The sequence below is a fragment of the Austrofundulus limnaeus genome, unplaced genomic scaffold (genome assembly GCF_001266775.1).
Source record: "Austrofundulus limnaeus strain Quisiro unplaced genomic scaffold, Austrofundulus_limnaeus-1.0 Scaffold17, whole genome shotgun sequence".
Classification (NCBI taxonomy): domain Eukaryota; kingdom Metazoa; phylum Chordata; class Actinopteri; order Cyprinodontiformes; family Rivulidae; genus Austrofundulus; species Austrofundulus limnaeus.
The window spans coordinates 747977-763068 of record NW_013952419.1 but is presented as its reverse complement, the minus strand read 5'-3'; the positions used below and the strand labels follow the sequence as shown (position 1 = coordinate 763068).

The 15092-nt window shown below is 37.0% G+C and overlaps 4 protein-coding genes across 6 annotated transcripts in view; all 4 read left to right on the top strand.

Moving 5' to 3' along the window:
* Positions 1-174, top strand: part of LOC106514011 (cilia- and flagella-associated protein 54) — a 9899-nt gene extending 9725 nt beyond the window's left edge. The window contains exon 19 of the mRNA XM_014003087.1: positions 154-174. Coding sequence (XP_013858541.1) covers positions 154-174 — 21 coding nt within the window. The remainder of the gene's footprint in view (positions 1-153) is intronic.
* A 737-nt stretch (positions 175-911) lies between these two features.
* Positions 912-9304, top strand: LOC106514010 (cilia- and flagella-associated protein 54). The gene is made up of 18 exons (XM_014003086.1): positions 912-997; positions 1085-1282; positions 1401-1549; positions 1806-1933; positions 2008-2217; positions 2640-2839; positions 3055-3190; positions 3491-3602; positions 4656-4826; positions 4912-5115; positions 5275-5362; positions 5519-5689; positions 5768-5834; positions 7555-7737; positions 7832-7918; positions 7992-8108; positions 8305-8352; positions 8978-9304. Exons 1-18 carry the CDS (start codon positions 936-938, stop codon positions 9149-9151), a joined length of 2505 nt encoding a protein of 834 aa, XP_013858540.1. The 5' UTR covers positions 912-935; the 3' UTR covers positions 9152-9304.
* Positions 9305-9317: 13 nt separating this feature from the next.
* LOC106514066 (cilia- and flagella-associated protein 54) lies at positions 9318-14177 on the top strand. Its single transcript, XM_014003162.1, has 8 exons — positions 9318-9435; positions 10003-10157; positions 10243-10312; positions 10511-10631; positions 10896-11053; positions 12061-12207; positions 12313-12424; positions 13578-14177. Exons 1-8 carry the CDS (start codon positions 9319-9321, stop codon positions 13670-13672), a joined length of 975 nt encoding a protein of 324 aa, XP_013858616.1. The 5' UTR covers position 9318; the 3' UTR covers positions 13673-14177.
* Positions 14178-14250: 73 nt separating this feature from the next.
* LOC106514064 (dixin) overlaps positions 14251-15092 on the top strand; it is a 10729-nt gene continuing 9887 nt past the window's right edge. For all 3 annotated transcript variants that reach the window (XM_014003159.1, XM_014003160.1, XM_014003158.1), the window contains exon 1: positions 14251-14609. In XM_014003159.1, coding sequence (XP_013858613.1) covers positions 14544-14609 — 66 coding nt within the window. In that variant the 5' untranslated portion in view covers positions 14251-14543. The remainder of the gene's footprint in view (positions 14610-15092) is intronic.

Here is a 15092-nt window from a genome sequence, read left to right as displayed (position 1 = left end):
GGCTATAAGGGGAGAAGGGTAAATTTTTTTTTATAAAAAAAAAAAAAAAAAAAGGCTATTAGAATTCAAAGCATCTACTTTTGGTTTTAGGTTGAAAGTAGTCAAAATAGAACTGTTTTTAAGTTTCATACTTGTCTGTCTTTATTTCTGCAGAGATGTTCATTAGCAGTCTAGATCTGACTAAACTGTATGATCTGATCTCCAGCAGCCCTCTACAGGAGGCTTTTCAAACTGGTGAGTGGCCCACATTTGTGTACTTCATCTAATGAACTTTTACTTTTGTTAACTCACAGGTTTGTTTATGTTTCTGCATTCTGGATAGTGAAAAATCTCAAAAAGGAGACATATTTCCTTGAATTTGCGGCACTGCTAATTCAGAGYACGATGGAAGAAGGTCACCTAGACCTCACCCTAAACTGGGGAGAAACTGTGTTTAAGCTGCTCTCCAGGTATTTTGTTATCAAATGTCATCACTGATATTTGTGAAATAAACAAAATGTGAAGAATTTTGTTTTAAATAATTATTAATTTCATTATTTTATTTCAGATGAATCATGTTGTTCCTCCCCCAAATTAATACAATAACTGTCATTTGAATGACGTCATTAACCGTGCTGTTCTTAATTTAAAAATGTGTATGTTTGGCAGTAAATACATGTTTTTTTTTCTTTATCAGACGGGATAAAAAAACATGTTTAGAGGGAAACAACAAAAGTAAAAACAAAGATCATCCTCAGACTTCAAAAGAAAATGAAAAACTCCAGGTGATGATATAACCACACATGCAGATACCATAAAATACAGAAAGTTTAAATATTTGTATTAAGGTAACACAGATGTTATATGAATTCAGTATAATTTGGTAATTTCCAAAATACAAGCCCATTGAATCATTTTTTAAATAACAGATCAAGAACGTTCCTTCTACCGATGAAATGAAATGGAAGCTGATGAGGACACTGCCTCACAGACTGCGTCTGTGTCAGAGGACTGACAGGTATCCTGTGTGCAGGTTACTTTGTGTGTTTGTTAAGATCAGACCCGCCCGCTGATGAAAGAGCTCTGGACTCGTTTGTGTTTGCAGAGAGGTCCATATGGTGCACGAGCTGCTGACCATGATGTCGAATGCAGTGCAACGCTACAAGAGAAAGATCCACCTGAGGAACTTGTACTCTGAGGAGAGTGTGTGGAGATCGTACATCAACTGTTGTGTGGCTCAGGCGCACTTAGCCCTTCTTTTTCAGGACCTTGACCAGATGCCTGGAGGATCCACGCAGCAAAGGTTCATCAAACAAAAAATAATAATAGTAACATACATTTTTTATTCATAATTAGTCACTYTTTTTAGTTGGTTGTGAATGTTTTTCTTTTTTTAATCTTTTTTTTTATGGTTTGCTCAGATACAGCCAGTTTGACCCCTTCTGGTTTTCTCTGGCCCACTCTGGTGTCCTGATGAAGAGGGCCTCTCAGTCACAGTCCTCTTCTGTACACAATGCAGCCTCAGGGGGGGCCTCGTGTGATTCCCAGCAAAGAGAAGATCAGCAAAGAGGTTAAGGCCCTGTCACAATATAACGTAGACAACTTGTCSAACACCACAAATGTATACACTGAAGATCAACCAAAACCCTCTTTTGGATATATAAATACTGTAGTTCTAATGGTTAGATCACCTACATGAGTCATTTAGTCATAACAAAACATTCATAAATCTGCATAAGTTGTCCATAGTGTGATTAAGGAAGATAAATGATATAACTACCGTAGGTTTGTTTCTTTATTTCTTGTCTGATGCTTTCTTTTCCTAGCGGTCAGAAGTGACGACTCTACCAAGGAATCCTATAAGGAGGAAGAGCAAACAGAGACGCGGAGATTTGATTCAGCTTCTCTTCTGGACTCCGTCCGAAAAGCTGCTTTATGTCTTCGCAGAGCCATGGTGAAGATACTTCAAAACGACAAGCTCTTACATGTGTGCTACGTTGTCTGTCTGTATTTGTTTTATTTGTTCAGGTGCTGGCCCATCGTGGACACCACTGGACACTTCTGCAGCATGTGTGTCACATTGTGTGGGACCAGAATCACAGGATCACTACAGTGATACAGCGAGCTGCTCAGTCTGAAACTCCTCCTCCTGTCTCAAGCAACCAGCTGAGCGCCCTCTTCACTCCTCTTCTMGTGCTGGCTGCTGATGTCATCATYGACATGATGAGGAAACTACAGGTTGGGGTTACACTCTGCTCTTTACACACAAGTATATGTTGATTCAGTTCTCACACATTATTCCTAAATTGATAAATTAAAGAGGACATATGCAAAATCCAGTGGACCAATCTGCAAGCGCCTCGTTTGGATTTAAAGAGACAYCATCAAAACGAGTTGATCTGAGACACGCCTCAAAAAAGCGYTGAAAGAAGGGCTTGTGGATTTACAATAAGGAGGAATTCAGACCAAAGCATTGCAGTTCCACTTTTTCATAAACCTSAACTGAATGATTTACTGTAAATGTGAAAAAGYGTTTAAAAGTGTCRCCTTTTTTCATGCTTTAGTGGCGTTCTTGCCCAGGATACCTTGWTTATGTTGCATCTCATGATTTGAGTGAATGACACTTTTGTGTCCTTCTCTTCTGATTTCTCTCCTGTCAGCCTTGGAGTTTATATGACGCTGATCTGACTTGGGAGGAACTGGAGTCCAGTCTTCACTACTCCGCCTCAATAGATGACTGCACGCAGGTCGACCTGCGCTGGGTTCGCACGTTGGTGTTGCACACTCTGGAGCTGCTTCATGATGGCGGCAAATGGGAAAGCCTGGCCCACTTTGCCTTACTTTTCAACTCATACACTCGGTGAATTCAACACGAAGCTTGAAAAGCGACAGGGAGGGTTAGAGATGATTAAGTCAATCTTTGTTAGGGTTTCATTTGTCACAGTGAAGAAACAAAGCCAGTGAAATGATATGAAAGGTCTTGTGGAACAATCATTTAATTGGGAAATCAAAGTCGTTTGACTTTTTGTGACCTCAGCTTATGACCTGGTTCTCCCCTCTACARGTCTGTTTCAGGGAACGTTATTCTTTGATCATAACTCCTCTGCTGGTTAAAGCTCAGAGGAAGTTGCTTGAAAGAATTAGTTCTTTGGAAGGACCTGAAGTCCCTCAGCCGCACCATGTCAYGACAGAGAAACACACTGGTGAAGAAGTAAGGCATGACATCCAGCAATGTGACCACAATGTTTTAAACTGCAGTGTTGTCAAGGTTTATAGATTGCAAAACAAAAACTAACCATGTAATTTATCTTTTTTTTTTTTTTGGCAATTCCACGCATTATGACAGCTGTTTGGTGAGAAAATAAATGAGCTAATTWTAACTAAAAGGTTTATTTTCTTAAAAGCCTGCAGAGGGCCACAGACTCTMTACAATAATTAGTTTACCAGTCTGRATSCGTGCATTGTGCTGTACTGTAAGTTTGTGCGTGCTGTCGTCTTTTACATTTTTCAGATAAATTGCAGAAGTTACGCAGGCTGCCAGCTGCTCAGTGGGTGGACTCCTCACTCTGCAAAAGAGGCCGCACAAACAAACTCCACTCGTAAACACGCAAAATCACTCAAAGGTTAGAACACAAAAACTYCTTCAGATTAGTAAAWCCAGATGAACTTAGCARYAAAAGTAAAGGACATTTCYTTTTGTTTGTAAGATTTGTGAAAGCCAAGAAAATWTACAGATGCTTTTTATTCATTATTTTCAATCAAATTTGCAGRTTCATTTAGTTAAGTTGTCAGAGTTCAGCGCTTCATCTTCCCAAATATAACACCAGAAGAGGTCAGTTTTCTGTCCAATACAGACAAGCTAAATGCTGCAATGACTTTTCCCACTTAGCAAAGGCGGGGCTTCTGTGTAAGAGTTRAAAACTTATCTAAAACTGCACTTGAGTATAGAGTTGTGATTGTGACTTTCATCATTATTACGAATTCTATTCAAATTCACARTGATATTTTTTAAGATGTTTTTATTGGGTTTTTTTATGATTGCGTTTCATAATTTTATGACCAGCCAATTAAAGATTTTACTTTTATTTWATTTAATTTTACTTGTTTTAAGCCCCCTGGGCTTTTGCACCTTCCTGCACTATCATCTTTTTTTAATCTGTATTTTTATTTTGCAAATAAAACTAAACAAAAATMAATGCTTGGTGGATTATATCTTTCTTGTAACAATGCTTCTTTGCAATAAATCTTATACTGTTGGAAAGCCTGTTAGTTTCCCTTTTAAATGGTGCCAAATTTGTAAGGAACATGCATTTGTGGGACGAGCAGTAGAGCTGAGTGGGTTGCACAAATGAAAAATTGTCTTCTTGCCAAACAGCTTATTCTGCTGTTGGTATTGACACTTTTTGAGCTTCTGGTGCCCCCACGTATTGCCAGTCAGGCGCTGGTATAAGATTTATCACCAAGAAGCATTGTTACAATAAAGAAATAATCTACCAAACATTTATTTCCTTTACTTTTTGTGCTAAATATTTTAGAACATTGGTAACAAATAGAAACAAACCTAAAAAAAATATAAAAAGACAAAGTTGGATTTGGACAAAATGTTGTTGTGAATCAAAAAAATGATACAAGTGTGAAAGGATTGTATGTTTAAAGTGTAAATGTTCTGTATTTAGCTTTTAGGAAATCAGAGCAGCAGCTCTCCATGATGCTGGTTTGTGTTCCTCTCGACGTGGATGACACGCTGACATGTTATCGTCAAGTCCTCAAGAAAACTCCACGGTGTCTTCAAGTCTACCAGCACAGTAACCTGTTACTGATGCAGTTTCTAGCACACACACAACCCTGTGAGTTTTCTGCGTATTGATTAGATGCACACACACATTCATAGACAACAACTGGTAACACTCTGCTGCTCATTCCCATATTTAGGCTTTGCAGTACGGCTGCTACGCTGTCAGAGCAGAGGTCTCACCTGTGAGGCAAGCCAGGTGAGCTCCAGCCCTGCTGTTATGAGGATACCAAAGAGCTTACCTTCTCTACATGAGGACTTTAGTGCTCCAGATGCAATCTATAGCCTTCCGATCAGCCCTGACTACGTGTCGACTGTTGCTGCTGCTTTGTCCAACTCCAGCCGTAAGAATCTAAAATCCTTACAAACCACTTTTCCTGTATTTCTTTTACATAAACTGGTGAAGTACGATGAAGGTATAATTGCCACAACTAAACCTGGGTTTCAAATAGAGAAGCTTAATGAAATGACTAATGTGAGGTCTTAATTTTTTTTATTTTCAGAGTMTCTCAAGGGGAACGGTCATGACTCACTCAGAGCTCTGACTCTACATGAAATGGGAAACCTACAGTTGTACACTGGAAACAGACGGTTAGAAATTTGTTTTCCAAGTTTTCACCTATACAGTATGTGTTGAAGTTAGACGACAGCCCTTTGTACTTGGAGCAAAACGTAAATTGAGCTTGCCATCTTTTCCCATTCACTCTTAGAGTAATTTCTGTCGTCCTTGTGTCGTTTCATTTATAGCGCTGCACACTCGTCCTGGAGCAAAGCTGTTGATTGTATCTTCCAGAGCACAGGTGTTGCAAAGAAATGGGATGGTGTGTATTTCACATGTGACTCCTTGCGGAAAACTGTAAAACAAGCAGGTGTTTGGGGATGTTTACAGGCTGCTGTGCTCACAGCAAAACAAGCACGGTAAGTTTTTATTTGTGTGTGAGTGTGTGAGTGTGTTGTAAATTGATCTGATCCTGAGACACATTCTTTTATTTCCAGATACATTTTTACTTCTGATGTCAGTCAGAAGACCAAGACTTGTCTGCTGTCTGCTCATCTTTTTAAGGTATTGTGTATATTTTAAAGGATGCTAATGATTTTTGAGAAGAGTGTCTCTGCAGTCGTTAAGTGGGAGTTTTTTTTTTGGTGTGTGGGTGGAGTTCGTCAAAGACAAACAGGTAATAGTTTGTACAAATAAATGATGTAAAATTTGAACTCTGTGATATTGTATGTGGTGTGCCTCAGGGTTCCGTGCTTGGCCCAAAATTATTAATTTTATATATAAATGATTTGGTAAAAGTATCAGGGTTTTTCAAGTGTGTTTTGTTTGCAGATGATACTAATTTCTTTTGTTTGGTAAAAGATATAGAACGGATGCTAAAGATGATGCAGACAGAATTTATGAAGATACAAAATTGTTTTCAACTGAATAAATTATCATTAAATCTGGATATAATGAATTACATGATATTTAGTCATAAAAAGAAAAGTGTTGAAGTTCCATTTAGAGTCAACGGTGTTGATATCTGTAGAGTCAGTGAAGGGAAGTTTTTGGGAGTCATCATTGATGAAAAGATGACATGGAGACCTTGTGAATTATTTAAGAAAAAAGTAGCTAAATCTATTGCATTACTATATAAAGTAAGGGCGTTGTTTAATGATCAAGCTTTGTGTATGTTGTATAATGTAATGATTGTTCCACATTTGGTTTACTGTGTTGAAGTCTGAGGGAAAGAGTATAAACAATTAGAAATCGTGTTTTTATTTTGCAGAAAAGAGCTATAAGAATTATCACAAAAAACCGTTATGATTACCCATCAAACACATTATTTTGTCAGATGAAAATGTTGAAATTCTAAGAGTTGGTTGATTACAACATTTTGCAGATTATGTGTAAGGCTCATAAAAATATATTACCTTTGAACATACTATCGAGTTTTGTTAAGAGAGAGAGTTACTACAATTTAAAAGGGACATAGGTGTTTGTGAAACCTAAAATCCGAACTAGTTTGAAGGAACGATGTAATTCAGTGCAAGGAATAAAATTGTAGAATAATCTGGAGAATGATATCAAAAGTGCAGGATCAATGTATAAGTTTAGGAGAATGGTAAAATCCTGTCTGTCGAAGAAATATGAAATGACATATGTATCCTTAAAAATTGTTTGAGAAAGGTTTGATTTTTATTAATTTTTTTCAGTTTTTTATTATTGTTTGAATTTCTTTTGATGGAAAAAGGCGCAGATCTTACAAGATTTTTTTCTTCCTTCTGCTGCCTTTCATTTTATTTTATTAGTCATTTTATTTTTTTTTGTATATTGAATTTGCTTTGTTTTTAAATTAAATGAATGAATAAACTAAACTAAACTAAAAAAAGACGATTGGTCAATTTGACTTTGGTGGAAGGAAGCTAAGTGGCTAAGCATAACGGGCAAGAATCTAGATTTACCATTACTGTACATGTTGGCAACATAGTAAAAAAAAGTACTGATGATGTAGAAATCAGAAATAACTATAATAATAATAATATGAAGATTTTAGAGTGTATTTAATCTATCCAATGTTTAAATAATGCCAGAAAGCTGTGTACGTTATGGATTTTACCATCAAAAGAGAAGCAGGAAAATGTCTCATTTCACAACACAAGTAAGCAGATGCTTAGGACAAACTCCGCCCACACCCCAAGAAACTCTTCTTTGTTACAAAATGTATAATGATGTTTTATGACTGTGTGATGCATATTTTATTTTGTATCTGTCTCCATTCTGGTATGATGAATTTCTTCAGTGTGTGCTGTGTTGCACGGCTCAGCCGCAGTCCGACCTGCAGTATGCCTCCCACAGCATCGAGGATGAGCTGCTCCCTGGAGTCGACCTTTTCGCTGAGCCACGCAGGCTTAAATTCGGCGACACTGTAGCAAGTCTCAACTTTATTTGCCACTGGCTCTTCTCCGCAGGCTACTACATCACGGTACACACTAACCACCTGGTTTTCTTCAGTATATWCTGTATGTTTTAATTCTTAGGGTGGAAAACTGAGGCAGTATTTGTGTTTGCCGTTTCAGCTTCTGCCCATTTTGACCCTTTACGTGTATTTAGTTGCACATGTGGGCCGAGATGTGCGGCGCACTGTTGAAGGCAAATTCCTTAAGGTAATTCCTCCGCTGTACTAACTAGTCTTATTTATTATTTCCTAATATATCTAATGTGGTTGTTTTTCTGCAGGTACGCACTCTGACTGAACTGTGTTTGTTCACTGAAGCTATAACAGAAACAGTTCAGCTCACTCAGGGAACAGGTGTCATTCTGCCTTCTGGTCACTTGCTTAATACAAATCCCCAGGTACATTTTATGTGTGTTTTTTACACCTCTACTGCCTTCCTAACTTTGGATTTAGGTTTATGTTGCTGTAAGTTTGTGTTTTTGTGTATGTGTCACATTTTCAGATTGACATGTTTACCAGCACACACTGCATTAGACTGCACACAAAAATGTGTTTATATGTGTCCTAAATTTAACTGGTGTGCTTTTAAAACAGCATGTGAAGACTTTCCACAGTAACCAGCCTCTTCTGGATAATTTGGAGGTACTTTCTTTCTAGTTTTTCAGCATGCTGCTTCTAATCAGTCAAATCTACTCAAATTAATGCAGAAATGGGCAGAAAATACATTCATTGTCTGCTTCATCTGCTTTTCTTTCAGCTTTTAAACATTAGATTTTGCTAAAATGATTCAGAAAGCTCAGCTATGGGCAGCTTAAATGATAGAAGGGGGCCGGTAACTTAACATATTTCATGCTTAAATGCATGTAACAATCGTATTCATTTAATAAATATGAATAAAAAGGTTTAAAGCAAACAAAAAATAAACACTTACTTTAGTTAGCTGAAGTGCAACAGCATAAGATGGCTTGAGTTCAGACTCCTGCATGGTTGTGGTTCTGGTAAAAAGTCGGTGAGTTTATGTTCTTGCGACTTCAGGAAACTTATATTTAGCTTTGTGCAACGTGTTGTAGTGGCGACTTAAATATATTAAAATCTAAGACCTGCATTTTTAATAAATAAAAAGAATGTTGATGGGCCTGACAGAGGTCACCCGCTGTCCAGATGTGGCCCATAGGCCACCAGTTGCCCATCCCGTGATCGCTGCACGTTTTTCTCTAAATTTGTCTTGTGAGTGTTAACAGCTGGATTTGTTTGTTTTTGTTATTAGGGTTTGGAAAACCTGAGCTGTGACTTTACACCTCGTGTTCGCTCGCTGTATGGCTCCACGCTGTTCATCAAAATCACCCTCGCTCGGGTTCAACTAATCCTGGCGCTCGCTGGCACGGTTCACGGCCATCCTGTGCCAGGTCTCCATACAAGACTTCCTGTTCTTTATTTATAATGGTTGTCATGTTTCAATAAGGTGATATTTCAGTTTAAAGTATGAACCAAATAGGAACATCAGGGCAGGACATACTATATTCTAAATGTTTACACTCACTGAAATTAACATGAAGTGAAAATGTTGTTCTTATTTTGAAAAAAAAAAAAAAAACAACTTGTGCCACCATGACGGACTGTGCAGTGAATTCAGAACACCTTGGAGAGGAAGAACTGGATGAAAAAGACTCATGTGAAAAATCAGAGGAGCTAAAACAGGAAACTATGTCTCCTGAAAATATGAAGGTGAGACTAAGAGGAGGTTTTAGTTGTTTTAGTTTAATGATTTGTATTTTACTTAATAAGAACTCTCTACAGCTTATGTGCACTACAATAAATCAGTAATAACAGTAATTAGAGTAAGTTATTCTTCTTTTTGCCTCATTTCACTTATGTGAATTTTCATAAATCTTTAAATTATGAATAAATTTGGGATAAATTTAACAGAATTTATTTTTTAATGAGATTTTTCCAGTAAACCTACTTGTTCTGTCCACTTTTCTTTTGTATTAACATTATTGTCATACAAGTTGTTTCAAAAAATAAATAAATAAAAATCTGATTCCACTTCATTGATGAAAACTTCTATCATGAAAAGTAAACAGTTCTAATTAGAACTGCAGCACAACAGATCAGCTCATAATGCTACAAATTAAAAATAAGAATGTGTTTGCATTATGGCCTAACTGTGAACAAGCTTTGCAAAGTTCAGATAAAGGAAATTACTTCTTTGTTATTGTGAAGTTTCCTTGGCACTTTATCTATATTTACCTATAATATTTTGTGTGTGTATGTATTTTTTTTCTATCACAGTTTATTTTACTGGAAGTAGCATCCTCATTGCTGTTCTCTGCGATGGACCAGCTGAAGACTCATTCCTGTACTAAAGCTGAGAATCTAGAACTGACTCTAGAATCCAGACTTCTCGGAGCCAATCTCCACCTGCAGGAAAGAAATGTTGTACTTAGGTACCAAAACTTTGAACTTATGTGGATATATTTAGTATTTGTATAAGCAAGCTACAATAAATTATTATTAAATGCTCTGTTTTAGCGTTAAGGTTGCGTTTTCAACTTTGAAGCTGCTGCAGACTTTACCTGTCCTTGAAGATGAACTTGAGGCTGTAAGTAAAGTGATGCTGTAGCAGTATGTGTGTCGTTTATTATTTAATATTAGAATAATTTAATATCATTAATCAGAAATCATTTCCTACTTAAAATATCCACATTATTATGACTTCAGCTCCCTGCTGTCACAGTCTGTGTGATTTTTGTACTTTGTGCATGTTTGTATTTGTCCATGTGGTCCAAACGATACTAAGGACTTTCCCATAGCTGTTGAGGCTAGAGAGAGGATCAGTGTTTATATGTGGCTGCGCTGCCGCTTGACCCTGGCTCAAATTCTGGTTGGCAACATCCACGAAGCTGCTGCTTTGTTTCCAGGTTTGGATAGTTTCTCCTTTTAACTCAGCATGTGTGGTTAATTCTTTCAGGCTATTGTAATATTACAAGAAATACAATCATCTGGACTTATTATTATCAATCTTTTCCTACTTCCAAAACTATCACTGGATTTATTCTTGAAAAATCAGAAGTTATTAACTTTTCATGATACTGTTTTCAGAAAAGTAAAAGTGTAAATTTCAGTCTCGTCCATGGAAGAATAATATTTTTATGACCGTCTAATTTGTGTTTGCACGTTTGAAGGTAAGAACATAAACGAGGAAGCGGCTATGGTGGTGCAGGATGGTGTGGAAGAATGTGTCAGATGGGGWGACAGTGACTTTCAAGCCCTGTTGATGCTGGAGGGAGCAGAACTGGAAGCAAAGAGAGGCAGGACAGACGACAGCCTGCCAATGCTGCAGGTACAAACACACACCAGCAGTCTTTTATGTTTTGATTTATGCTCAAATAAAAACACAAAAAGAAGGAAAAGCTCATTTATCAAAGTAATTTGGGTCCATAATGCTTTTGGATTTAGGATCAATAAACAGCATCCCTCTAGACAGTTGATTTGAATTTTCTCTCAACCTTTATTTATTTGTGGACATAATTTCACTCTGGCATTTCTCTTTGAAGAAGCTTTTATTAATCTTTGCCATGATTGAGTTTTTCATATTTCAGGATGGAAATGTTTAATAAGTGAAGTATATTCTATGACTTTTATTTGTAAATGAAACATGATTTTAATGGGGGGTTTTTTTCTCAGTGAAACAGATCGGGAGCATCTTATAAATAATTTTAATACTTTTGTTCAAAACTCAAATGATTGCAAGATGAATAAAGATAAATTTATTTTAGCTGGATTCTCTTTATTCTGGATTCAGTCCTGAAACACTTCAGCTCACATTATGAACCAGACCGTGATCAGAGCCATGTTGTTTTCTCATCTTTTTGTTTTTACGGCTCTGGTTTCAGAAATCATGCCCATTAATAAGAGTCCAGTGGCCAAGTTAGTTCATCAAGTTTAATCTTTTGCAGCTGCCACAAGTGATATTGAGTCTTCAATAAAACTTTTAAGCCAATAAAATGAAGTGGGACAGAAGCATCATATCTCATAGAATCTGACTACAAGTAAAGAATTAGACAGTTCTTATACACTTAAAAAAACTGCAGCAAAAAACTTTATCTGTGTTGGACTTTTTTAGGAAAAGATTCTAGGGTCAAATCTAAAATTATTTTGTGTTTTATTTAAATAAGTTTTTTTCATTTAGGTAATATTATTTTTAAATTGTGTTTTTAGGTTTCTGTCTATTTAGAAAATGTTTATTTTATTTTATTTTTTTCAGTAAGTGATTGTTTTACGAGTTCCCACTAATCCAGGCTGAATAGTCACTGAATTGTTTTTGCTGTATTTGTTTTGTCTGCACAGAGAGTTGTGAGCCTCCTGACAGGACGGACCCACATGCCACCCGTGTCCTTTGTGACTCTGTCTCGAGCAGTTTTGTTGAGCAGTGACCTAAGAGGAGCGGAGAGTATCACACTTCTCCAGCTCACACAGAAACTCCTCAAACAACAGGTTTGCCAACAAATTACATAATTACCTTAATTCTTTAAACAAACACCAGCTAAAGAAGGCAAAGAATTAACAGTTTTGCTAATGAACTTGTTTTACCTCTTTCAGCTGCGTGTTTTCAATCAAACTGTGACTTCTGTTGATGGAAGGATCTCTCCTGAATCCATCAACATCTACCTCCCTTACCTTGACATGCTGAACAAGATTAATCTGCAGATTGGTAAACTATCAACCACATAACACACAAAATAACAATTTCTYCTTTGCTAGCAGATTTCTGTTACAGACGCTCCAAGAGAAATCTTGCAAATTATATTGAAGGACTGGTCATCAGTTCCTGGTCAAATGCTAAAAAGAGTAGAGCRTATTTTAAATGGGGGGTATTATGCAAAATCTACTTTTAATGGCATTCCCTCATCGAAACATATCCAGGGTGTTGCTTAGATTCATTCATGCATGTTTGAGAAATGCTTGAATCTCCTGTGGAGCCACGTAGAGCTGCCTAAACACCTGCTGGTGCAAAGCACCTCCTATTTGTACAAAGCTCCTCCCTGGAGCTCAGTCTGCAGCTGAGCTCCTGCCCCAGAGATAACCCCTCACCATGAAGCATTGTTGTGAAGACATGCTGAAGTGGGAGTGTCAGAAACAGTAGGGGGTCCTTAAAGAGACAGAGGCCAATTTCAAGGTGTTTACATACGGTACACTATGATGTAAAATCTATTTAATTTTTTATATTTACGGCTTTTTAAATAATAACTAAAGATGACATATTTACTTGGTTGTGGTATAGAATACTTTGTCTGGAAAATACATAATATCCCCCTTTATATTTTGGAAATTTGACATAGTACACATAATTTTACCCATTTTGTCACATAACTGACACATTTTCTTTTGAACTTGGCTCGGCCAAAGTCAATCAAGAAGTGACATCAAAGGGGAACTCTTTAAGATAGAAAACTCGCTGGTCTTTGTTTATCGAAACAGTATTATTTGAACTCTTAACTCTTCATCTCTCTCTGATAGAGACTCAAAATAATCTGAAGAAACATCAGATCCTTTACGGTCTGTGTTGTCGGCCATTTTAGAAATGCTCTGTTCACATGCATCATCACATCACTTCCTATTATTTCACATGCAAATATCTCAACAACTTTTTAGTGGTGTGTTGTTGTTTGTTTTTTTTTTTTTTGTAATGAAATGTACACATCAGAGAAGCTTTTCGGAAAAATGTTAAAATTCTCTCCCAAATGTTTCTTTTGTCAGAAAATGTATTTCTCTGCTTAAAACTATTTGTTGTTGATCCAAACAAACTCATTACTCAGTGACTGTGTTTCTATATCAGTATTTCTTMTAGCCATTTGTCTTTGCAGATTCCACCCTAAAACTTGAAAACAAGGGAAGACCAGTTTCTGGTGGATCATCTCAGTCCACCAGCAGAGCCAGACTGGACGAATCCTTTCTTTGAAGAATTCAACCACTTCCAGTTCAAAGTGATGTGATTCATTTAGGATAGCTGTGTCAATGTCACTTTGAAAAGCTGATGATTTTGTGTGTGTGTTGTTAAGTAGAGCAATATTGTAAACAAACTTATATAGTAGTTCATTGCCAACTTTTTTTTAGTATTTACATGTTATTCTAAAACTGTTCAGATGTTCTGAGAAAAAGATATGAAAAAACAGTGGTTACACTTAGAGCATACTTTGGTTATCTTTATTTGAAGAACTGGTGTTCTTAATATTTTTTGTAATTGATTCTGTATTCTCTGCAATGTACAAGGACAATTTGGTCACTAGAATGCAGGTGAAAGATGATCACAAAGTTTGGGTTTTTCTTTAAAACAAGATTGAGGCATTGTTTTTATTTATTTATTGCCGATCTGTTATTGCCTACTGTCAAAACCGTAAGCTATATACATGAAAACAATTTAGAAATATATATAATTAGAATAGCTAGTTAATTGGATCCCGGAAGTGTTGGTTAAATGTCTTATTTTGAAACCGGAAGTTTAGCATTACTGTCTTAAAACAACTTGAGAGTAGCAGACTGAGCCGGAGACTCAACATTTCTTTTTTTAAATGTTTTTTAATACAGTTTGTTGTTCTTCTCTTTATTGTTCTTATTGCCTTAAGTGAATGCAAAAACAATGTAAACGTATTGCGCATTGTTTTCAATTTTAAAAAAACGACAACAACTCGAGCAGACTCATAACTCTGGCTTTTGTTGACGTCTGCCGGATAACAGCAGCAGTTCGTACCCGGGTTTGTCCGCCTATTGTTCAGGTTGCAGGTGTTACAGCTAGCCGGAAAGCTGTCCTAAATGGGGGTTCGAGTTAAAAGATGATCGCTTCACTCTCAAGAGGAAGTTCGCTCGATGAGGTTCTCCATCATGGCAGCGACAATGAGGTAACCCACACTTCACTAATTGCTGGTAAAGTTTGGTCCAGGTTCAGAACGGAACGGAACGGTAGGCAGGTAAATTTACTAACAAATATACGTCTACCAGCTGGATTAAAGATTTTTACAACTTTACAAACAGAATTACAGCAGTTTCTAGTGGTGTAGCTTCAGCTCGTGCTCTTTAGTGAATTGAATTGTGGCAATGAACGAGTTTATTCAGGCTTTAATGACGCTGTCAGGATATYAGTTTAAATTATTTCTTCGTTGTGATACCGCCACAGGAAGCGAAACGAGACATTTTTTTTCTCTGTTTGCAAAATGTGTGCAGTCTTTGTGGCGTTTCCTGGACGACGGGGCGGTCACGTGACCCAGCAGTAACAGGAGCTGATTAAACAGGGATAATAAAACTCTGAAATGCGCACGAAATTAATGAGATGAACCCTGGCAAATGTAGAATTCTCAACAGAATTTTGGACAATAGGCTGACCC